The 25282-nt window shown below is 35.6% G+C and overlaps 1 protein-coding gene across 2 annotated transcripts in view; it reads right to left on the bottom strand.

Moving 5' to 3' along the window:
• MORN5 (MORN repeat containing 5) overlaps positions 1-25230 on the bottom strand; it is a 63041-nt gene extending 37811 nt beyond the window's left edge. Inside the window, exons 1-4 of one of the 2 annotated variants that reach the window (XM_051979574.1) lie at positions 25073-25230; positions 23462-23609; positions 18746-18857; positions 16270-16401 (exon numbers count right to left, since the gene is read on the bottom strand). In XM_051979574.1, coding sequence (XP_051835534.1) covers positions 16270-16401; positions 18746-18857; positions 23462-23609; positions 25073-25119 — 439 coding nt within the window. In that variant the 5' untranslated portion in view covers positions 25120-25230. The other variant, XM_051979573.1, reaches the window with a different exon arrangement.
• Positions 25231-25282: the final 52 nt, after the last annotated feature.

The raw sequence follows: 25282 nt of genomic DNA, 5'->3' as shown, positions 1-25282 counted from the left end.
TTTATTCACCTCCTTAACTTTTTTATTGTGTATTTTGTTGTTAGATTTATCTAGATGGAAGGGGAGGGGAAGGGAGTGGTAAAGGATTATTAAACAAAGCAAATATACAAGGAATTCCTTGTTGATGCTAAGTTAATTTAAAGGGTCCTATTTTTGTATTTCATTGTGTTGATTACACCAAGCCTTAGGACATTAGAGAACCTCCTCAATGAGATTCATGGATACTCACAACCGACTAGTCTAACCACCATATAAGAAAATCTAAATGAATAAAAAATGCCAATTGCCTAGCTATGCAGTTGAGTCTGATATAGGCATTACAGATGAACACTGACTTACTTTCATAATTAATTAAGAGGAACAGGTTAAGTTGGATTACATTTGAGAAACTGTGTACTGTTTATAAAATTAACAAGTGACTAAATTCAACTGTTCTGTGGTACAAAGTCCTATCTTTAATACAAATGTTTTCCTAGTGATGCTTCACAGTTGCAAATTCTGGAAGATGACACTATTTGAGGAATCAATACTACCATGTAGCTGATAATTCAGAACTTCAAGGGCCAAAAATGACATTTTGTTTCTGCATTAGATAAATAGCCCAAGTTCTCATTGGTAAAATGTAAAAAGGCATAGGAAAAGGCCTGTAGCATATTAGAGGGACCCTTTATGGAATATCTATGGAATAATATACATAATATATAAATAAAATATAAAGAAAGTGGCAATATGCATTGGTGAAATATCACATCAACGAGACTGTAAATCCATTGAAACATAATGAATTATAGCATTATGTTTCATAATCCAAACTAAGTGACAAAGATAAAGGAAAAGAAAAGACTTTTTCTTGTCTGGAAAATAAAACTAGATAATTCTTAAGGTCCTTTCAATACTTAAAATATTTTTCCCAGGTTCCTTCAAATTCTAATATTTTATTTTTATAACTTCTTTCAGCAAACTTGAAATATCTATGATCTATATGACCAAATTTTAGAGTTAGCAAGAACCATCTAATACTAACCATACCTGAGAAAAACCTCCTAGCACAAAACAAATACAGTCATCTAATTTTTGAATTGAAGATCTCCAGTGAGAAGGAATCCATTATCTGTTATCCATTCCAGTTCTGGATAGTTCTAATTGTTAGGAAGCTTTTCCTCACATCAATCTTAAATTTGTTTCTTTGTAGCTTTTACCTAATGTCCCAATTCTGCTCTCTGGTATCAAGGAGAAAAAGTCTAAGCTATCTTCCCATGATAGCTCTTAAACATGTTAATTAGCTATCATATCCTCAACTTTTCTTCTTTATGCTGAACATCCCAGGTCCTTCAGATTTATAAGTGGCATGAAGGCAAGGCCATTCACTAATCAGGTGGCCTTCTTTTAGATGTTCTATAGTTTGTTAATGTCCTTCCTAAAATTTGGTGGCCACAAAGGAATATGGTACTCCATATAGGATCTGACCATGGCATTATACAGCAAACCCATTAAATCCTTATTCATGCATATTATGCTTCTCACTATAACCTGAGATCTTTTATCAGTTATCACGCTGTTGAGTGAATGAATAGATGGATGAATGGAAAATAATTTTTTTCTTTAAAAAAATAGAATAAAAATAGAAAAAGGAAAACCAAACCAAACCAAACCAAACATTATCAAATGTCCAGCAGAACATCAAGGAGGATTCAAAATTTATAACAATAAATTACTAGTTCAAGAAAGGATGCATAATAATAGAAGAAATTATATTCATGAGTATCTTTTCTTTGTTTCTTTTGTTGGCTATTTTTTTGTTCTCTGATGAGCACTTTTTAAAAATTTTATTCTTTTTTCCCCCTTTCATCCCTCCCTCCTCCCCAAGCAGGCTACAATTAAGCACAGATATACATATATAGATATATACATACACACATGTACATACCCACACATCCCTGCCCACTATACACACACACACACACACACACACACACACACACACACATAATACATTCACACCCACTCACAGACCCATTCATATATACATATATCTATATACACACATACATAAAGCAACATACATATATATTTCCATATACTCAGACACACATATATATATCCACACACATTAACCCATATGTAAATATTCACCTAAAACAATATTAATATGGCTGACACAAGATAGAGATTTTTCTCTTAATTGAATCTTTAAGTTTGACTTAGCTTTTTTCCTGACCCTGCTAACTCTTCTGCTTTAATACTGCTCTTTAACTTGCCTTGTAAATACTTAACCTTCTCCAACCCATGAAGCCCTCTCTTATCTTCTCACATCCTTTTCTTTCCCCTCCATTCATCCCTCTCGCCTTGTAATGTTCAGGCTAGCTTTCTGAAGGTCCTCTGGAAGGGCCTTGGTCTCAGCAGGATAGACACCACAAGAATGGACAAGAATAGAGTCCAAGTCTTTTTTGTGTCTTACACAGTCTGTGTCTGTCATCGTTTGATCCAGTCTCAGTTGGATCCAGTCTCCTTCAGCAGTCTGACAGTCTAACAGTCCTAACCAGTCTCCCCACCTACTCTCTACCTCCCTCCTCCCCTCATCTGCCAGTCTGAGCAGTCTGACTTCATCCCCAGTTTAAATGCCCTATTATAATTACATCATTACAGTATACTGAATATTTGTAAACTAGAGAACCACTACATCACCATACTAAGTATATGGGAACTAACTCAATTCCACTGAGTTAACACCTTGTTTCAAGTATACTTCTCCAGACTTCCAGTTCTCTACACCTCCTTATTTTTTTTTTTTTTTATAGATTTTGGAGAGTGCTACATTCTTTATGTTATATATGTAGTGTTGCCTATTTAACTCATTCCCAATATAAGTAGATTTTTAGAACTACAAGTCTTCCTCCCTGCTCTAATGCCTCTGTGTTTATTATTGCTCTGTACCTCATTTGTATAACATAATTAGTATTTTGACCTTTTTCCAGGTGGTTTTGCTTTTTTAGAGTCAGTTCTTACTCAACTCTACTTCAATCTTTCTTTTGAGTTACTCAATTGCTGATGTCAATCTTAAACATATGATATACACTTTTGTGTTAAAACAAAACAAAACAAAAACAAAAACAATTTGTCCATGTTAAGTTCCTTAAAAATGATCTTTTGATATTGGCACTTATATGTTAAATTTTCTATTGATTTTGGGTTTGGTTGAAAGAAAATCCTGAATTTCTGTAAGTTTGTTGAATGTTCATTTTTTTTTCCATTCAATATTATGGACAATTTTGCTATATGATGATAGAATATGATATTTTAAACATATATGTACTAGGCTTCAGGTCCAATTCTTTTGATTGCCAGTATATGTGATTCCAGTCTTTTGTTATGGCTGCTGCTAAGTCCTGTATAATTCTAATTATAGTTCCAGCGTATTTTAATTGTTTTTTTTCCCCATTTCTTACAGAATTTTCTCTTTGATCTGGGTTTTTTAAAATTTGGCAATAATATTTCTATGTGTCTCCCACAAAGAATCTCTTTGAAGTTCTTTGAGGGGGTGATCTATTAATTTTTTCTATTTCTACTTTCCCCTTATGTTCTATCAACCCTAGGACAATTTTCTTGGATTATTTCTTGCATTATTGTATCAAGGTTTTTTGTTTGTTTGTTTGTTTTTTTGTTTTTGGTCATAGCTTTCAGGTAGTCCAATTATTCTTATATTCTTTTCTTCTTGACCTGTTCTCCGGATCTATTTTTTTCTTATGTTTCACATTCTGTTCTATTTTTTCATTCTTTATATTGTTTTGTTATTTCTTGGTTTCATAGCTCCACTGATTTTCCCTTGCCCAATTCTAATTTTCAAAGTTACTTTCATCTTTAAGATTCTGTATCTTCTTTTCTAGTTGATCAATTGTTCATAATCTTGTTTTTCTTGGATGGTTTTTATTTAGTTAGTTTTTCCTCGGTGTGTCTCATTTGATTTTAAAATTCTTTTTTGAGTTCCATGAATTCTTTCTGGGCAGGGAGTCATTTAATGTTACTCTTTGGGGTAAAAGCAGCTTTTTTTTTTTTTTATTCCAATGTCCTCTAAAGATGAATCCTGATCTTCCCTATTTCTGTACAGTAGGTTTCTATGGTTGGGGGGGGAGGGGGGGAGGTCCTCTGCCAATTCACTTTTTTTTAAAAGAGAAGTATTGATGTAAGCACCTCTAATCGTGGGGTGGGGCCATAGTGCCTCTCACTTCACTGCATCTCTTCACTCTGACTAGGAACCCCAACCCAAAAAGCTTCACCCTCCTATAAGTGCTAGAAACCAGTAGAGTCTCTGCTTTGCTACATTTGCATTCAGTGGGTGTGCTGGTTCTTTCTCACTCAGGACTGTGTCTGTGCAGTACAGCTGGGGCTGGTGTTCCTAATCAGCCAAGGTACACTTACTCAATTTTCATGGGCTCAAACCATTAACTCCACACAGTCTGTTAGGTGAAAGTTTCTGTAGTTCCTGTTCAGGCTCCAGCTCAATCTACCTAGCCCCAGGGATCCCTAGTAGGTATTTCTGAGGAGATAGCTCGGAGATGTTTGCAATTCACTCTGATTAATCCCAGGCCTGGGGGCTTTCTTCTGATCTTGTGCTGTACCAGAGGACCTCTATTCTATCCCAAATCCTCTTGCTTTTTCTCCAGTCTATGTTTACCCTGAGGCACAAATTTGTTCTGTTTGTGGGGGAAATTTGGAGAGCTTGAAATTTACTGACCTAGTCCTCCATCTTTCCAAAATCCTCCTTCCGAAAAAGCTTTTACTATGCACAGTGCTAATTGATAAGAAATACAAATTGAAAAGCAATACAGTCCTTGCTCTCAAGTAACTCATGTTCTGTGAAGGAGAAAGTTTCAGTAGGTCAAACAAAATTCCAGTGGTCTCTACGGTGAAGGGGCAAAGCAGAGGGTAACACTTGTTCTTTAATGTCATTTCATTGATAAAGCTGTATCTAATTCTGATGGTAGCAAGAATTTACTTTTCCTTGAGTAGTTATGGCTGCTGAAGAGGTAAAGGCTACAGCACTTATATAGGTAAGCTGCTAGACTTTATTTCCATGGAGGTTGCTTTTTTAAATGATAGCTATAGGGGACCAGCCCAGTCTGGTAGTCTGAAGGACACTGCTACTCCAGTGACTCTTGAACTTATCTTTCTATCTATGGCTATTGGTCATTAATTTGTTTTGGTGGTAGGAGGGATAGCTATTCTTCTTTCCCACAGTTTTCCCATAATGAGGATTGTGGGGAGGCTAGAAATATGACCACTTGTCTGGGGGGACACTGCTATTCCTGGGTCTCTTGGGCTCAGAGTCCTGGACTGTTTCTACCTTCCTTCTGAGGGAAATTGGTAATTGAGGTAATGGTAATTTGATGCCACATCATGATACAGCAAAAATGCATATGTCATCTCCTGTCTCTCCTTCAGGAGGCTTTGCTGCTCTAGCCAGGCTGACTTGCCAGTCCAAACAGTGGCAGTTGGTCACCACTGGCAGAAATAGTAAGCCCCTTTGTCATAAGGGTTTGTAGGATCTAGGCTGGAAGCAGAATCAGTGGCCTAACAGGGAGGAAGAGTACTACCATTCCCAAATTATATTTAATTGTTTCTCAATTTATCCTTTGAGTTCATTGCCTGTCAGGAGAAAGACAGCATATTTCATTATCAGTTCTCTGGAATTAGTTATTGCATTGATCAAAGTTCTTAAGTCTTTCAAAGTTGTTTGTTTTGTGTATAAATAGTTGTATAATATTGTTCTTTTGATTCTGTTACATCATTCTGCATGTATTCATATAGGTCTTCCTAAACTTTTCTGAAACCATCTTCTTCATAATTTCTTACAGTACAATTGTGTTATATCACATTCAATTAGTTTAGCTATGTTTCAGTTGATGGGCACCATCATTCTTTAATTTCTAATTCTTGGCCACCATAAAAAAGCTCTAAATATTTTTGCACATAGGTGTAATTTTCCTTGTACTTTGAACAATTTGCAGTATAGGGCCTTGTAGAGATATCATTGAGTCAAAAGATAAATTTAATAATTCTGGGGGCTTTGTTGAGATCTAGGTAAACTACACTATAGCATTTCCTAATCAGCAAGTTTGGAAGCTCTGTCAAAAATAGAAATAAGATTAGTCTAGCATGATCTGTTTTTGATGAAATCATGTTGGTTCTTTGGAATCATTGCTTCCTTTTTTTTCATGTTTATTAACTATCTCTTTAATGATAATTTCTAGAATTTTGTCAGAGATACACATCAAGCCCACTGAAGTAGAGTTTGTACTTCTTTTGCTTCCCATTTGCTTTTTGAAAACTCTGACATGTGATGTTTAGTCCTGTGTTCCCTATCCTAGTGTCCAAAATCTTTCAAAGATAGCTAACAATAGTTCAGCAATCACATCTTTCAGTTCTTTCCGTATTTGAGGATACAGTTTACCTGAGCCAGATGACCTGAATTCTTCAGGGGCAGCTGGAGGCTGAATCCTTACCTATTTAAGGTATTGGCTTTTCTATTAGCTATATTTGTTCTGTCCTTATCTATCCAAAGATTATTCTCTTTGATAGAGAAAACAAAAACAAAGTGAGAACTGAGAAGCTCTCTTGTTATCCCATATGTCCTGAGCAGTGGTCATATCCTTCCACTGATCTTGCCTCTTTTCCCACCATAACTTAAAAAGAACTTTAAAAATAAAAACAAACATCACTATCACCAAAAAACAAACAAACAAAACCTTTTTGGTTGTCCTTAGGTTTCATTTTCAGCCTTAGCTTATTCTAAGCTTTATAGCAACATCTTGACACTATTCTTATACCACCATGCTATGCTTTAATCTTTATACAGTTATCTTTTTTTTTTTGCTTCTATTTTCTTTAAGTTTCTTTTTAAAATGTAAATTATTAACACATATAACATATATTGGATTGCCATCTAGGGGAAGGGGTGGGAGGAAGAAGAGGAAAACTGAAACACAAGACTATGCAAGGGTCAATATTGAAAAATTATCCATGCATATTTGAAAATAAAAAGCTTTAAAAATAAAAATTTAAATTGATTAGTGAATTACATGTGCAGGCACAGATAGCTCTTTGAAAAATTGCCCTTTTTCTTCTTGGAATTTATTTTTTGTTTGTCTTCATAATTTTACCCTTGAGAAATTTTCATTCCCTCTAGGCTGACTAACCCTATATTATTTTAGGCCAGAAGATAAACTGTTTGAAATCTGCTCTTCCTAAATCTAGGATGAACATGTACTTTTCGAAAATTGGAAATTAGTATGGCAGAAATTAGGCATTGACCCACACTTAACACCGTACACCAAGATAAGGTCAAAATGGGTTCATGACCTAGGCATAAAGAATGAGATTATAAATAAATTGGAAGAGCATAGGATAGTTTACCTCTCAGACCTGTGGAAGAGGGAGGAATTTATGACCAAAGAAGAACTAGAGATCACTATTGACCACAAAATAGAAAATTTTGATTATATCAAATTGAAAAGTTTTTGTACAAACAAAACAAATGCAGATAAGATTAGAAGGGAAACAATAAACTGGGAAAACATTTTTATAGTCAAAGGTTCTGATAAAGGCCTCATTTCCAAAATATATAGAGAATTGACTCTAATTTATAAGAAATCAAGTCATTCTCCAATTGATAAATGGTCAAAGGATATGAACAGATAATTCTCAGACAAAGAAATTGAAACTATTTATAGACATATGAAAATATGCTCCAAATCATTATTAATCAGAGAAATGCAAATTAAGACAACTCTGAGATACCACTACACACCTGTCAGATTGGCTAGAATGACGTGGAATGATGATGTGGAATGTTGGAGGGGATGTGGGAAAACAGGGACACTGATACATTGTTGGTGGAATTGTGAATACATCCAGCCTTTCTGGAGAGCAATTTGGAACTATGCTCAAAAAGTTATCAGACTGTGCATATCTTTTGATCCAGCAGTGTTTCTACTGGGCTTATACCCCAAAGAAATACTAAAGAAGGGAAAGGGAGCTGTATGTGCCAAAATATTTGTGGCAGCCCTGTTTGTAGTGGCTAGAAGCTGGAAAATGAATGGATGCCCATCAATTGGGGAATGGTTGAGTAAACTGTGATATATGAACGTTATGGAATATTATTGTTCTGTAAGGAATGACCAGCAGGATGAATACAGAGAGGACTGGAGAGACTTACATGAATTGATGCTAAGTGAAATGAGCAGAATCAGGAGATTATTATATACCTTAACAACGATACTGTTTGAGGATGTATTCTGATGGAAGTGGATCTCTTCGATATAGAGAGCTAATTCAGTTTCAATTGATCAAGGATGGACAGAAGCAGCTACACCCAAAGAAAGAACACTGGGAAGTGAATATAAACTGCTTGCATTTTTGTTTTTCTTCCCGGGTTATTTATACCTTCTGAATCCAATTCTCCCTGTGCAACAAGAAAACTGTTCGGTTCTGCACACATATATTGTATCTAGGATATACTGTAACCTATTTAACATGTAAAGGACTGCTTACCATCTGGGGGAGGGAGTGGAGGAAGGGAGGGGAAAAATCGGAACAGAAGTGAGCACAAGGGATAATGTTGTAAAAAAATTATCCTGGCATGGGTTTCGTCAATAAAAAGTTATTTTAAAAAAATAAAATAATAATAATAATAATAAAAAGAATATGTACTTTTCCCCAAATCTCTCATGACTCCTACTTTAGAAATCAGTTTCTCCCCATTGAGAACAATCAGATTCAGAATAGAATTTCTCCTTGTTTTCTCCTCTATATCTTGAGGAATGAAGTGATAATTAAGATAAGTCAAGAAATTGCTGCTCCACTTTTGGCACAAAGAGAGAAAATTCCTGTCTGTCTGGATAACTGAGTCCCCCATTACTATTGTAATATGCTTCTGTGTCAGGGTTGTGTTTAGTTTCTTGATTTTCTCATCTACTTCTTCTTTCTGTCCATTTATGGGCACTTAAAAGTAAGATCAGGGAAAGGATGGTTAAAATAAACTTCCAACTTCATAATGTTGTCTACTAGTTGGCTTCCATTTATTCAATTAATAAATGTTGCCTTCACTAATGTCTTATTCTAATAATTTATGAAGTGGTGGTGATCCTGGATTCCTGAAAGCTACTCTACTGAGGCTTAAGTTCTGGACAGGTCCTGTCAAATAGGTAACACTTTGAATATAGGCCAAGTGAGAGACTGTATGCCTAGTTAAGTTCAGAAAGATTTATTACCCTATCGTCTCCTAAGTCATAGTTTTTTAGCCACTACAATTCTTGAAAACATCTACTAAGTTATAAAAGTACCATAATACATTTTAGTACGGCCATTGAAATAAGTATAGACCACTGAAGCATTAAACTAAATGTTATTGACACTGTATTCAAATAAATGGTTACTATGAAGTTGTTCTCATACTGTACCAAAAACTCCTAGAAAATGGGGCTACATTGAAGCAAAAGAGAATGGGACTTCTGACTATACTCAAGCTAATAAGAGTGTTACACAAACCCAAACCAAAGTCAAAACTTTACAAGTTCAGACCAGAAAAACAGTTACTAGGATGTGCCCAGGATCAGACTACTTTGGAAGTACTTAAAGTACACAAATCTGCAAGCTGAGCAGAACCATACTGGAAAAGGTGGTAAAGGGAAGTGGTATCATAAGGAGCCCTGTTTCAGTGAAAACCAAATGAAGGAAGGACAAATAAACAGATTTAAGATAAAGGGAAGCTAATTAATTGTGAAGCAGGCATTTTAGAGGAATCCATGGAAGGGGAGGGCAGATCTGTAGGGGAACTTTGTGGGATGGGGTTGAGGTGGATAAACATGAAGAAGTGGTTTCCCAAAAATGGGAAACACAGTTTGTACATAGGCTACCAGTGTTTCAGAATCACTGGGATGGGATAAGTGTAGCATGGTGAGAGTCTATTAAACATTGAGCAGTAAGTACAGGAAGAATAAAAGTAGATGGTTTGTTGAGGAAGGTCCAAGATTATACTATTTGACCTTTTCCCATGAAGTTCAGTCTCAAGAGAGATGATAGTAAGAGACCTGTGTGATCCCAGAAGGCAAAAGAAGATAGGAAAATTTGGTCAGAGGTAGGATTTCCTTATTTATCCTAGAGAAGATGTTTACAGGGACCGGGAATAAGCAAGGAGAATCTATGTTCAACTTTCTAACAATTAGAACTTTCCATAAAAAGGGAGGGGGAGGTTACATTAGGAAGTAAATAATTCCTCATTACTGGAAGTCATTAAGACTGGATTATTATTGAGGGCATTTATGTTCTAGGTATGGGTTGTACTGAGATCCCATCCATATCTAAGGATCTATGAAATCCTAATCATCCTTCATGGATTTTGCTAACTTTATATGAGTTTCCCCAACAACATTTCTCATTGAATTCATTCACTACTTATCATATAAGTCAGGAAGCAGAAAGAACTAATCTTTACCCTCTATTTAGTAATCATCAATCTAAGACAAAGAATTTTGTAGAACTCTAGAATATTCAAATTGGAATGGACCTTAGAATATAGAATGCTTGAGCTAGAAGGGTATTAAAACATAAAATGTAGAGCTGAAATAATGTTATGACTAAAAATGTTAAGATTAGAAAGTCCTTTAGACTGTATAATGTTAGAACATGGAATGTAGAATGTTAGTTATACCCACTGTAATTCCTGAGTAGCAGAAAGAAAAGGGTAATTTCTTTACAGGCCAAAATGAAATCAAGATGGAACAGAGGAATTTTGGTTTAGAAGGAAAGGTTAATTAGAGACAGTTTATCTGCTCTTCGCCCACCTTGTTGACTCATGTAAATTAGAGGTGCTCAGACTATGTGACACACTCAAGTCATATTTGCTTTCTAAATTGCAGTATTTGAGTGTACCCGTTTATTCTAGGATCATTTCAATAATCAAACTTATGACCTGGGTTGATCATGTTGTTTATTCAGGTGCCTGCTCTTGGGAATAGTCAGCAATCCATAGAAATATGCTTCACTCTGCCCCCCATATTCATTGTTTATAGAATGAGCAGGACAAGAAAGGAATCTTTGGGAAAACAGAAGGTGGTTAAGACTCAAACAGTTCTATTTTAAGGTAGACTGAAGTTCAGATGAGTTCCTGGTATAGATAAAGTGAATCAAGTTTAATGACTAGGTAGCCAAGAACAAAGACCCACATTTAGTGGTTTGCAAGACCCTTACATTTCTATATGTCCTATAATATTGCAACCAAAATATCCATTGGCTATTTCTATCCTAGATCATTGAGCCATAGAAATTAAAAGAAAAATTGGAACATAGAATGTAAAAGCAGGAGAGCATAAAATGTTAGTGCTTGAAGGAATTTGCAGAATCATCACTTTTCTAGCCTTTCTTCCTTTCATGCATGCATTCTTTGTATCAATTGTAGATTATCCTCTTGTCATTGAACATCCCCAATGTTTTACTTCCTCCAATCCTTTGCTTATAATTTTTTTGGGGGGGTGCTTGGACTATCATCTCTCTTCAGCAGTTGAAAAGCCCAATTCAAATATCAGTTTCTCCATAAAGCTTTCTTTGAACCATCTCTACTCTCACAACTCCTCTTGACTTCACAGAATACTTTGTTTTGTACTTCTACAATGAAGTTTTCATATGATGGTATGTGCTATAATTTTATTTGCATTTTTTTATTATTGACTTCCTTGAGTGAAGGGATATTTATCTAAATTTTGTTTAATTCCTAAGTAATGTGGAAGTGGTTATTAGTAAATGATGCATGACTGATTGAATAGAATTTATGAGCCATAGGAAACCTCAGAACATAGAATATTATGAGGAACTATATTCTAGAGTCTACCAATTTGAGATGCTAATACCATAATACATGATGTGTTCCAATTGAAGAAGAAACAATATTAAAGCAAATAAAGATGGGAAGAGCAACTAGGCCAGACCAAATCATCACATAGGAGGTCTGTTCTGGAGGTTTTTCCAAACCCAAATCCCTGAGAAGTAGGGTCTAACACTGATCTCTCAAATTCTATTTCCCAGAAAGGGGGAATGTGATACTTCACCTCTTGGCAGTGATCAACACTTCAGAATGGTCACTAATCCCCAAAGTGTATCTGAATCTTAGATCTCAGGTGTAGCTCTCTAATCAAGAGACAAGAACTACAAAAAAACAATCATATATATATCAATAGATGCAGAAAAAACTTTTGAGAAAATACAATGTTAATTTTTGTTCAAAATACTAGAAAATTTAGGAATAGGTGTACTTTCTTTATCATGAAAAATTCCATATATCTAAAACCAATAACCAATATCATGTGTAATGGGGATAAACTAGAATCATTTCTAACATGATCAGAGATTAAGTAAGGACATCTATCTATTGTCACCATTTCTATTTGATTTGGGACTGGAAATGCTGTCTATAGCAATACAGTAAAGAAAAAGAAGTCTAGTAGCAAGAGATAAAAGAGAAATTCCATTTTAAAAAGTGAAGAATATAAAAAATACTTAGGAATCAACTTATCAAAATATGGTGCCATGTGAATAAAATTACAAAATACTGTTTTTAAAAAAACCCTACCTTATGTGAATGCAATAGAATACTATTATTCTATAAGAAATGATGAACAGGAGGATTTCAGAAAAACCTGGAAAGACTTACATGAACTGATGCTAAGTAAAGTTATCAGAACCAGGAGAACATTGTACACAATAACAACAAAATTGTGTAACGATCAATTACAATAGACTTAGCTCTTATCAGTAATAGAGGGATCTAAGACAATTCTAATAGACTTTGAATGGCAAAAGCCATCCACATCCAGAGAAAGAACTATGGAAACTGAATGCAGAATGCAGCATACTATTTTCACTTTTTTCCCCCCATTTTTTTTTCAATGCTATTATTATCCCTAGTATACAATTGAAGAAACTATGGCAGACATTGGCAAGATAACTAGTCCAGGAGCCACAATGCTATAGTAAATGTCAGAGTCTGGAGTTAAGACATTCCTGACTCCATTTCAGTCCTCTATATGCACTGTATAACCAAATTGCCTCTGTCTAGCATAGACTAAATAGAAGAGAATTCCCTGTAGTTTTTGAAGTCCTCCAGATGCTCTTACTTGTGGATTGCATTATATTGCCTTTCTTAAACCATAAAGCATTTTTTGAGCCTCCTAACTGACTTCTAAAGTCATTCAAAAGACTTTGGCCTAATTAGATAAAACTATGATCTAGATTATGAAATGAAGAACTATGAACAGTTCATGGAGCTATCTTATTGGTAGCTATATCTTTTCTTTTTTTCTTTTTTTTAAATTTTATTTTATAATAACTTTTTGTTGAAAGAACCTATGCCTGGGTAATTTTTTTACAGCATTATCTCTTGCACTCACTTCTGTTCTGACTTTTCCCCTCCCTCCCTCCACCCCCTCCCCCAGATGGCAAGCAGTCTTTTACATGTTAAATATGTCACAGTATATCCTAGATACAATATATGTTTGCAGAACCGAACAGTTCTCTTGTTGCACAGGGAGAATTGGATTCAGAAAGTAAAAATAACCCGGGAAGAAAAACAAAAATGCAAATAGTTTACATTCATTTCCTAGTGTTCTTTCTTTGGATGTAGCTACTTCAGTCCATCATTTATCAATTGAAACTGAATTAGGTCTCTTTGTCAAAGAAATCCACTTCCATCAGAATACATCCTCAAACAGTATTGTTGTTGAAGTGTATAATGATCTCCTAGTTCTGCTCATTTCACTCAGCATCAGTTCATGTAAGTCTCTCTAAGCCTCTCTGTCTTCATCCTGCTGGTCATTTCTTATAGAATAGTAATATTCCATAACATTCATATACCACAACTTACCCAACCATTCTCCAATTGATGGGCATCCAATCAATTTCCAGTTTCTAGCCACTACAAACAGGGCTGCCACAAACATTTTGGCACATACAGGTCCCTTTCCCTTCTTTAGTATTTCTTTGGGATATAAGCCCAGAAGTAACACTGCTGGATCAAAGGGTATGCACAGTTTGATAGGTAACTATATCTTTTCAAAAAGACAAGAAGCTGGGCACAAAGGAATGAGAGTAGGGCACAAAGGAATGAGTTTTCATAGAGAGCTATGAAAATAAAATGAATAGATTTTATTTGGAAAATTTCACAGTGCTTTCTCCCTAAAAAAAAAAACAAACAAAAAAAAACTCAACTTTTTAACATCAAGTATTATCTCTTTTTAAATTAACATTCTCTTTATTAAGCTATCTAGCTATGAATCATAAAAAAGTAGATTCTCTAAGGAATCTAATTCAATGAAATGTAATAAACATTTATGAGGATCCTGACTTGTAGAAATGTAATAAACATTTATAAGGATCCTGACTTGTACTTTGGAGGGGAACAGAAGCTATTATACAACAGAAGTAATGAGGATTGCAGCCCACACAGGGGGATTCACTTGTGCAAAGGCATTGAGATCCAAGATAGAAGTTATGATTAATGAAGAGATGGTAACAAGCCTGATTGAATCCAGGAGGCCACCCCCAAAACCATGAATAAATAGATGGTTATAAAATAGGCTGTAGCTTATTGCCTTCAAAGAATTATACATAAGAAACAGCATAAGTTTGTCATCAAAAAACTGTATAGTTAGGAAAGAATGTGTGATAATCATGTAGTAGATTGAGGAATAACAAATGGCGGCTCATTTTCTGCACTCAAATCTACACAATGTTATATCTAAAGGAAAGCCGCCTACAATGTGAATACCCAGCAAAGGGAAGACATAGACAAGAGCTTGATGGAATAGGGTGGATCTGTATCATGGAGGGAATGATCATTTTAACAAAATCATAGATCTATTTCAATATTAAAGTATTTTCTTAGATCTCTTTAAGTAGAAATATTTTCAAGCCATTCTCCAATTGATAAATGGTCAAAGGATATGAACAGATAATTTTCAGAGGATGAAATTGAAACTATTACCACTTATATGAAAAAGTGTTCCAAATCATTTTTGATCAGAGAAATGCAAATTAAGACAACTCTGAAATACTACTACACACCTGTCAGATTGGCTAAGATGACAGGAAAAAATAATGATGAATGTTGGAGGGGATGCAGGAAAACGGGGACACTGATGCATTGTTGGTGGAGTTGTGAACGAATCCAACCATTCTGGAGAGCAATCTGGAATTATGCCCAAAAAGTTATCAAATTGTGCATACCCTTTGATCCAGCAGTGTTTCTATTGGGCTTATATCCCAAAGAAATACTAAAGAAGGGAAAGGGACCTGTATGTGCCAAAATGTTTGTAGCAGCCCTGTTTGTAGTGGCTAGAAACTGGAAAATGAATGGATGCCCATCAATTGGAGAATGGCTGGGTAAATTGTGGTATATGAATGTTATGGAATATTATTGTTCTGTAAGAAATGACCAGCAGGATGAATACAGAGAGTCTTGGAGAGACTTACGTGAACTGATGCTAAGTGAAATGAGCAGAACCAGGAGATCATTATACACTTCGACAACGATATTGTATGAGGACATATTTTGATGGAAGTGGATTTCTATGACAAAGAGACCTAACTGAGTTTCAATTGATAAATGACGGACAAAAGCAGCTACACCCAAAGAAAGAACACTGGGAAACAAATGTGAACTATCTGCATTTTTGTTTTTCTTCCCGGGTTATTTATACCTTCTGAATCCAATTCTCCCTGTGCAACAAGAGAACTGTTCGGTTCTGCAAACATATATTGTATCTAGGATATACTGCAACATATCCAACATATATAGGACTGCTTGCCATCTAGGGGAGGGGGTGGAGGGAGGGAGGGGAAAAATCGAAACAGAAACGAGTGCAAGGGATAATGTTGTAAAAAAAATTACTCTGGCATGGATTCTGTCAATATAAAGTAATTATTAAATAAAAATTTAAAAAAAAAGTAGAAATATTTTATAACTTTAACATTCTAATAAATGTTTGTTGAATTGATGGCCATACATTAGGCTTAGTATAAATTTTTTTTTCTGGACCAGTAATAAGAACAAGAGTATGTTTTATCTTACATGCGGTTATGCAATATAGATTGTACAGATTATGTATGAATGAGCTGGTATAATACTTGGGTAATTGGTTTATTGAATTTTGTTTTGTTTTTTTGCCGCAATGATCTTATCCTTTGCCACAAATAAGTATTTATGAATAAATGAAAGGAGCACACCTGCATTTCTCAGGAAACGGTTCTTGTAGTCTCTGATCACCCTTGTTTTTGGGTTATAGAACCCATCTCCACAATCATAACAACCTTCAGGAATTTTTCTTGGTGGGTCTATGTTGGTAACCTGAGAAATACCTGAAAAGGACACAACATGATTCATTAACTGTCAGAACTGAATCATACAGTCAGTACATCTGTTATATGGTTCCTTCAGTTCTAACATTCTATGTTTTACTTTCCCCCCCTAAACTTTAGTACTCTATGTTTTAAATTTCCTTCTAACTATAACATTCCATGTTCTAAGATCTCTTTTAGTTCAGATATTCTATTACTCTTACAAGATATTGAAAGGAACCTGCTAAAGAGGTCGAAGTATAATTATTGTAGAGGAAGGCAGTGCAAAGTGCATTAAGGATAAGGTCAGAATAGTCATCCATTATTTATTCAACTGGAACTTCAAGAGTATCTGTGATCTCTTGATTGTCAAATCTAATGCCCTTTTAAAAATCTGTACTGCATCTGACACTGTGGACCATCATCTCCTTAATACTTACTTCTTTCTAGGCTTTCATGTCACTGCTCTTATTTCTCTTTTTAGTTCTTTCAGCCTCTTTGCTAGTTTTTCATCCATGTTAAGTCCACTAACTGTTGCTATCTTTCTAGTTCTATTTCAATCTTTTTTGTTTTTTACTATATAGTGTCTGACTTGATAATTTCAGCAATTATCATCTCTATGCAGATGATTCCCAGTTCTATTTAACTAATTTCTGAACTTCAATCCTACATCACTGATTGACAGACTTCTTGAACAGGATAGTTCATAGATGTCTCAAAATCAGTTTTTCTAAAACAGACCTCATTAGTTTTTCCTCTCAAATTCTTCCCTCTTCTGAACTTCCTTATTACTATAGAGGACACCTCCATCTTCCCAGTCACTCAGGATCGCTATCTCAGTATCTCACTCATCCTACATAGGAATCTATTGCCAAATCTTGTCATTTTTTCTTCACAACATCTGTCATATATGCCCTCGCCTCTCCATTTCCACAACCACTATTCCCTTCTGTTTGGCATTTAAAGTTTTTCACAACCTGACTCCTTCCTACCTTTCTAGTCTTCTGACACTTTATTTCCCTTCACATAGTCTGTGGTCTATCTATAATGGCCTAGACATTCTTAGACACAATACTCCCTCTCCAATATCTTTGCCTTTGTATTGTTGACCCCCATATCTGAATACCTTCCCTGCTTATCTCCATCTCTTACATTTCCCTGGTTTCTTTTGAGGTTTGACACAAAGTTTCACTGAGTTGAAACAAGATGTCTCTCCCAGGATTAAGTTCATCACTTCTAATCTAATCACCACTATGTTGCTAACGCAAGTGTTGGGATTTCACAACTCACAATTTCTTCTCCCATCAGACTGGAGGGCTGGAGTAATAATCTCCTGCCAGTGATTTCTTTACAGAGGGCAGAACTTGGACCTGCCCAGCTGACTTCAGTTTGCGTCTGCTACTCGGTCTGGTTTCAGTTCTCCAGAACTTGAATACCCTTTTTCCTATCCCCCTCTCCCAATTTCCTTTGTGTGCTTTCTTTCCCCATTAGATTAAAAGCTTTGTAATAGTAAGTACTGTTTTTCTTTTTGTATTCTCAGAGCCTAATAGATATTTTATTAATGTTTATTGAATTGAATTCCTAAAGTTATTATCTTTTGTGTATATAGTCTAGAAGAACCTTAATTTCCCTGTTGTTTCTCCCATCTGGAAAGGATCTATTTTTGTCTAAGGTTGACATGTAATGGTTACTTATAAATGCTGTCTGACTTACTAAATATATCTATGACCTCAGGAAAGTCTCTTTACTTTTCAGAGCCTCAGTTTCCTTATTTATAAAATCATGAATACAGTTATCCCTTGCACATCATGGGGCTTAAGGACATCCCTTTCCCTTAACCTGACCATTTGGAAAATCTGTAAAAAAAATTTTGCCCCTCTTTTTGTACCAGAGAAGTCTGATTTTTTTTCTTTTGTGGGGTCTTTATAGCATTTTATTGTAAAATTTTGACTTAATATTTGGATATAGGTTCCGTGTTATCTGCCAGCCTTTGTGTTGTAATCTATGGCTTCCTCAAAACTTCCCCAAAATTTCTATTTAATTTCTTATGCTGATCTGTGGTATATCAAAATAGCAATGGGGAAATTTATGGAAGGGATAATTGCAAATTTATCTTTTAAAGTTATTATTAAGATGATGCTGTGTTAATCTTAAAGTGCTATAGAAATGGGAATAAGATCATGTGAGAAGGATTTTACTATCAAGACTATCAAAAACATTGCTTATACTGTTGATGCTTTATAATTTTCTTCTACTCTTTAGTTTTATCTCAACAAACTTTAAAAAAAAAATTTACTGTTTTCCCTTAAGCCCTATCCTTACCACTCAGTTTCTAGATTATAGAAAAGGAACATAATTTTTGTACCTGCAGGCTTCAGGCCTTCACAGATTTCAGTATAAAATCTTCTGTCATAGCCATCACAGTAAAGCCATTTTTCTTCCTTATACATTAGACCATCAGCAAAGGTGTATTTCCCCTGAAAAAGAAATCATATGTCTTTCTAAAGAATCTGAGATCTGGGAAGTAAATATTGATCTCTGGGGTCTTCAAAAGGATCGTGTCAAATGAGAAAGAGTCATGGATGAGGAAGGCCAGCTTGCAGTTGGAGAAGCATATACACAAAGATGACTTCCAAATATATACTCTTTCCTTATATGTCAAAGTACATACTGGATAATTCCACTTTGATGCCTGGCCTACACTTCCAATTCACCATGCCCCAAATTAAATTCAACATATTTGCTTTTCTGACTTCTGACTTTTCTATTTCTGTGGGAGATAACACTATTTTTTTCCGGTTACCTATATTAAAACCAGTCATTAAAAAAAAACAAACTTTTCTTTTTCTTTTCCTCATATCTATAGTTACATAATCACTAAGTTCTATTAATTTTATATTTACAATGTCCCTTTCATCAATCTACCCCTTTCCGTTTCCATTATTCCCATCCTCATTCAGATTCTCCTTACTTTTTGCCTGGATTATTTGGATATCCCTCTTACTCATTTGTCTGTGATCAGATTTATCTTCTGAAAATATAGTTATCATGTCACTCCCCCTTCAAAGCTTCCCTTCATGGAATTCATAGAACAAAAGAAGTCATTATATTAAAATCATTAGCCTACCTCTTCATAATATATCTCCAAACAACATTTCCAGATGCTTAACATACCTATCCTGACTGAATATTCAAATATTTCTTGTACATGGGTTCCCATTTTTTCTTGCCTCCATATATTGATTCAGGCTGTTCTCAAGACAAAGTAACTCTCACTTCCTAGTTTGCCTATTGTAATGTTCTCTTTGGTTTTCTGGAGGTCTTGGAGCAGCCTTTTTTTTCAGCAGAGTAATCACCACAAGAATAGCCAGGTGGTATAGTCCAAATTCTTTATTATCTCCTTCACAGTCTAGTTTCCTGCCTGGGGCCCAGGCTAGTTTTCTTGAGATCCTCTGGAATGTGTCTTGGTTTCTGTAGAGGAGGCAGGACCACCACGATGGTCTCTGTCTTGAAGTTTGTCTCAGTCCGAGGGCTTGTGCTCCAGCCTCCAGCCACCACAAAGGTGGGAGATGAAATGAATGTGCCTCTCCTTGGCTCCAAGAGCTTGAGCTCCAACCTCCAGTCTGCTTGTCCTCTCTGGCTCTGACTCTGACTGAGGCTCCCAGCTTATATGCCCTACACTGAGTATAAACCAATCATTACATCGCTAGGAAATCATTGTTTGTTATAAGATTAAATGAAGCAATAGATAAATGATGGACAGAAACAGCTACACCCAAAGAAGGAACACTGGGAAACGAATGTGAACTATTTGCATTTTTGATTTTCTTCCCGAGTTATTTTTACCTTCTGAATCCAATTCTCCCTGTGCAACAGGAGAACTGTTCGGTTCTGCAAATATGTATTGTATCTAGGATATACTGCAACATATTTAACATTTATAGGACTGCTTGCCATCTTGGGGGGGGGGGAAGGGGTGGCGGGAGGGAGGGGAAAAAATCGAAACATAAGCGAGTGCAAGGGATAATGTTTAAAAAATTACCCTGGCATGGATTCTGTCAATACAAAGTTATTATTAAATAAAACAAAATTTAAATTAAAAAAAAAAAGATTAAATGAAGCATACTGAATTTAGAGAACTATTAAGCACCATGCTAAACTAGATAACCATTGTCTTTATCAATTCCACTGATTTAATACCTTGTAAGAATCCCTGTTTCAGAGTTCTGGCCCATAATAGCCTATGGAAAATCTATATATCTTTTCAGGCTAATCTTAAATGTTACCTCCTTTAGGAAGCCTCATCTTTCCCCTCTGAATGCTTACATTATAATTTGTCCTTCTCAATGGAATTTATTACATTTTGCTTTGCATTCATTATTTGTATCCATATCTTATTTCTTTTACTGTCTTGTATACTTTTTAAAGAGAGAGAGATCAGAGCTTATCATCTTTGTCTGTCTGCTCTCTTCACTCTTTTTTTCCCACTAAATTACCAGAGCCAAGCATAAGCTATGAATATGGTTGGTGCTCACCATTTGCTGTTGTTAAATATTGCCTAATTTTTAGTTTCACTTAAATTATTTATACAAAGAATTCTTAAATGTGATCAAAGATATATTCCAGAGCTTATTGAGATAGAATTCCCAAGTACACATAAGATCAAAAGTGAAGATTTAGGGTACTCCAAACATAGGAGTGCATCCTCTCAATCCAAATTCTTCTGTGATGTCTATTACATTTGTTGTTTTAGTCTTTGTCTCAAGAAGAACATTGGATTTGTGGTAAAAGACCTCAGTTTGAATCTTGGCTGTCATATTTATTAGCTATGTGGCCTTGTGCAAGATTTGAAAAAAAATTTAAATTTTAAATTTAAATTAAATTAAATTTAACTAATTAATTTAAATTTTAATTAAAAAAAATATTTATTTATTTGCTGAAGCAATTGGGATTAAGTGACTTGCCCAGGGCCCAGGGTCACATAGCTAGTAAATGTTAAGTGTCTGAGACCAGATTTAAACTCAGATCTTCCTGACTTCAGGGCAAGTGCCACTTAGTTGTCCCCTGTGCAAGATTATAGGTTTATCTGTGCATACTCTTTGATCCAACAGTGTTACTACTGGGCTTATATCCCAAAGAGATCTTAAAGAAGGGAAAGGGACCTGTATGTGCAAGAATTTTGGGCTGTTTGTGGCAGCCCTGTTTGTAGTGGCCAGAAATTGGAAACTGAGTGGATGCCCATCAATTGGAGAATGGCTGAATAAATTGTGGTATATGAATGTTATGGAATATTATTGTTCTGTAAGAAATGGCCAGCAGGATGATTTCAGAAAGGGCTGGAGACACTTACATAAACTGATATTGAGTGAAATAAGCAGAGCCAGGAGATCATTATCTACTTCAATAACAATACTATATAATGATCAATTCTGATGGACATGGCCCTCTTCAACAATGAGATGAACCAAATCAGTTCCAATAGAACAGTAATGAATTGAACCAGCTACACCCAGAGAAAGAACTCTGGGAAATGAGTGTGAACCACTACATAGAATTCCCAATCCCTCTATTTTTGTCTGCCTGCATGTTTGATTTCCTTCACAGGTTAATTGTACACTATTTCAAAGTCTAATTCTTCTTGTACAGCAAAATAACTATATGGACATGTATACATATATTGTATTTAACATATACTTTAACATATTTAATATATATTGGTCTACCTGCCATCTGGGGAAGGAGGAAGGGGAAGAAGGGGAAAAATTGGAACAAAAGGTTTTGCAACTGTCAATGCTGAAAAATTGCCCATACATATATCTTGTAAATAAAAAGCTATAATAATAATAATAATAATAATAATAATAATAATAATAAAAAGATTATAGGTTTATAGGATTTAGAGGTAGAAGGGACCTTGGATGTCATCATACCTTAATTGTTTTGGTAAGGAAACTGAGACTGTGAGAGGTCAAATAATTTGTCTGAGGTCATATAAGCTAATATGAGGTGACCTCATATCTCAGCTCAGCCCTTTATTACTTGTGTGACCTTGAGGAGGTCAGATAACCTCTCTGAGTAGTAATTTCCTCATCTGCATCTACTTGCTGAAAGTTCTAATGCTTAGTGTTTGAAGTTAAGGAAGGGAAGACAAAGATGAGTAGGATATGAATCCTAATTTATAAACAAATTGCTATAATATAAGAGTGTGGTAAGTGCCAATGAGGGCAGCAGAGTGCTATGGGCATTCAGGGAAAGGAGAACTTAAATCTCACTGGTAAGATTAATAAAGGGAAAACTGGCATTCAAGAGGAGGGGAAAGCATTCAAGATGGGCCTAGAAAGATGGAGAGATTTTGAAGAAACAGAAATTCAAGGAGGAGGGGTAAAGGAATGGGTGATCTTTCAGCTCCCTTTCTTGTATAAATGCTAAGTAACAGAGCCAGGATTCAAAACCAGGTCTTCTGACTATAAGTTGGTACTTTCTATTACATTCTCTATAAGCCTAATTTTCCACATTTGCAAAATGAGGTAAAGTGATTTAAGTTAGCACTGGCTCTAAAGTCAGGAAGACTTGAATTCAAATCTGGCCTAATACATTCACTAGATGTGTAATCTTGAGCAAGTCTACTTCAGTTTCCTTAATTGTAAAATGGGGATAATGATAGTAATTATCTCATAGGGTTGTTGGGGATAGTATTTGTAAAGTGCCTGTCACATAGAAGGTACTATATAAATGCTAGTTGTCATTAAATACAGACAAAAATCTTTGTATTTCCTATATCCTAAGATGATTATTATTTGGAAAACACTTTGCAAACCTTAAAGCACTCTAAATATGAGCTATTTTAAAAATTATCTGTGTATCTCTTGAACTTGGTCCTTTATATGCATAGAACTTGTATGTATCTTTTGAATATTAATTGTTCAATAAATGTTCATTGGCTGAATTAATGGATTTTGAATAAATCTCTGTTGAATGAATTAATGATTAAACTGTGTATAGTAGAGAAAGAAAAGGTTTTCTATTCAAGGGCCCTTGTTCTGGAAGACTTTTGTTGTGTCTCCTGGAAGAAGCCAGTTACCTGTATGATTTTTCCTTTTTCCCATGTGGCATCATATTGACTCCCATTAGGAAAGTGCAAAGTTCCTTTGCCATGAAACATTCCATCTGTCATTTCCCCTTGATATTTCGTTTCCGTTGGGAGAATGTACAAGGCCTTGCCCTCCATCCTGTTTTAAGAAGACACATAGAATTTTATGGAACATTATTACTATGAGAAGAAAAACTGGAAATAAAACATGTGGGGATATTGGGAACTGGGGAATGATTATACATACTGTTGTATATCAATGTAATAAAATTTTACTGTGCTACAAGGAATAACAAAAATGAAGAATTTAATGAATTCTTATATTCATTATAAGGGGGAATCCTAAATGATGTGATAGAGTGAACAAAGCAGAATCAAAAGGACAATATACATATTACAACTACATAAATGAATACAACTTCAAACAATATCAAAACTCAGATAGAGAACAATGGGCAATGTTGAAATTAATTTAGGAAAGGCATACTTTTTTTACACACAGGACACTACTAAAATGTAAGGTTGCATTTAATCACTACTATAATCATATTTTTGTGTTTTTTACCTATTTGGGGGAGATTTTGTATAATCAAATTCAATTGTGAATGTTAGGGTTTAAAATGTAAAAAGTGGCAAAACAGAATTTATTAATGAAAATCCTAAAAAGAATTTCACAGAATCCTAGAAATGTTACCATTGAAGAAGCTTTTGAACCAAGAAAGTCAAAGATTCAAATATGAAATCATAAAACATTAGTCTATAGAATGTGGAAAGTTAGGATATGAAAGGGGCGTTGGAATGTAAAATATTATAATGTATATTGTTAAACCTGAAATAGGTCATAGAACATAGAACATTAGTGCTAAATTGGCCCTTCACACATAGAGCAGAACACTCAAAGAATATGTTAGAAAATAGAACCAGATTGTTAGATCTGGGATATTTTGTAACCTCTTTCATTTAACAGATGAGAACGGAGTTTGAGGGAGGAAGAAGTGATTGCTGAAAGTCACACTGCTAGATAGAGGCAGAGTTTGGAAAACCGAAGTTCGTTTTAATTCACATTGGTTCCTCTCTTCATATCAGGTGAATTTTTTTGTGTGTGGAAATCTCAAAAGTTACAAGGATAAGAAGGCTTTTTTTTAATCATGTTGCACCAATTTAGGTAGAGACACAACATGGTTTCTCCATTTTCGCAACTTCAAAACGAAGAGTTTGGGTCCCTTTCAGCTCTGACCTGAGTCTGGTAAGGGCTGGGGGGAGGGTGTGCTTCTGGCGAAACGCGGGATTAGGAGATTTGACAGGCTTGAGGGAGTGGTGTCAGGCCGTGTCATACAACGGGCAGCGGAAGGAAGTGCCCAATCAAGCCACTTATATACTGTCAGAGGCCGGCGCTGTCGCGACAGGAGGGATTAGTAAATGCGCACTTAGGTTTAAATGAGCCAATTCGTCGGGTTGGCATCAGGACACTGCAGTAGGTCTTATTGCCATAGGGGAGGCAAGCACAGCAAGGCTCGGAGGAATTATCCTTCGATTCTTCCAATTCCGGTTCCATCTTCTTTGCAGGGCAACTGACGTGTGTTTACAACGTTCTTTCCTTACCTTCCACGAACATATTCTCCAAAGTACTGGCTGCCGGTGTACTGCATAGCATCTGCCCTAGTCACTGCCAGCGGCCGCTACAGCGTATAGGGCCCTCACTATAGCAACTGATCCTGCGCGTGCGCCGTCACCTTCCCAGGCTCCAGCACTCCGTTGCGCTTGCGTACGGCCCCTGGGAGCGGGCTGAGCGAGCGCCTGGGCCGGCTCCTG

The sequence above is a fragment of the Antechinus flavipes genome, chromosome 2, assembly GCF_016432865.1.
Source record: "Antechinus flavipes isolate AdamAnt ecotype Samford, QLD, Australia chromosome 2, AdamAnt_v2, whole genome shotgun sequence".
Taxonomy (NCBI): domain Eukaryota; kingdom Metazoa; phylum Chordata; class Mammalia; order Dasyuromorphia; family Dasyuridae; genus Antechinus; species Antechinus flavipes.
The sequence above is the reverse complement of the archived record's forward strand: the minus strand, read 5'-3'. Positions and strand labels throughout refer to the sequence as shown.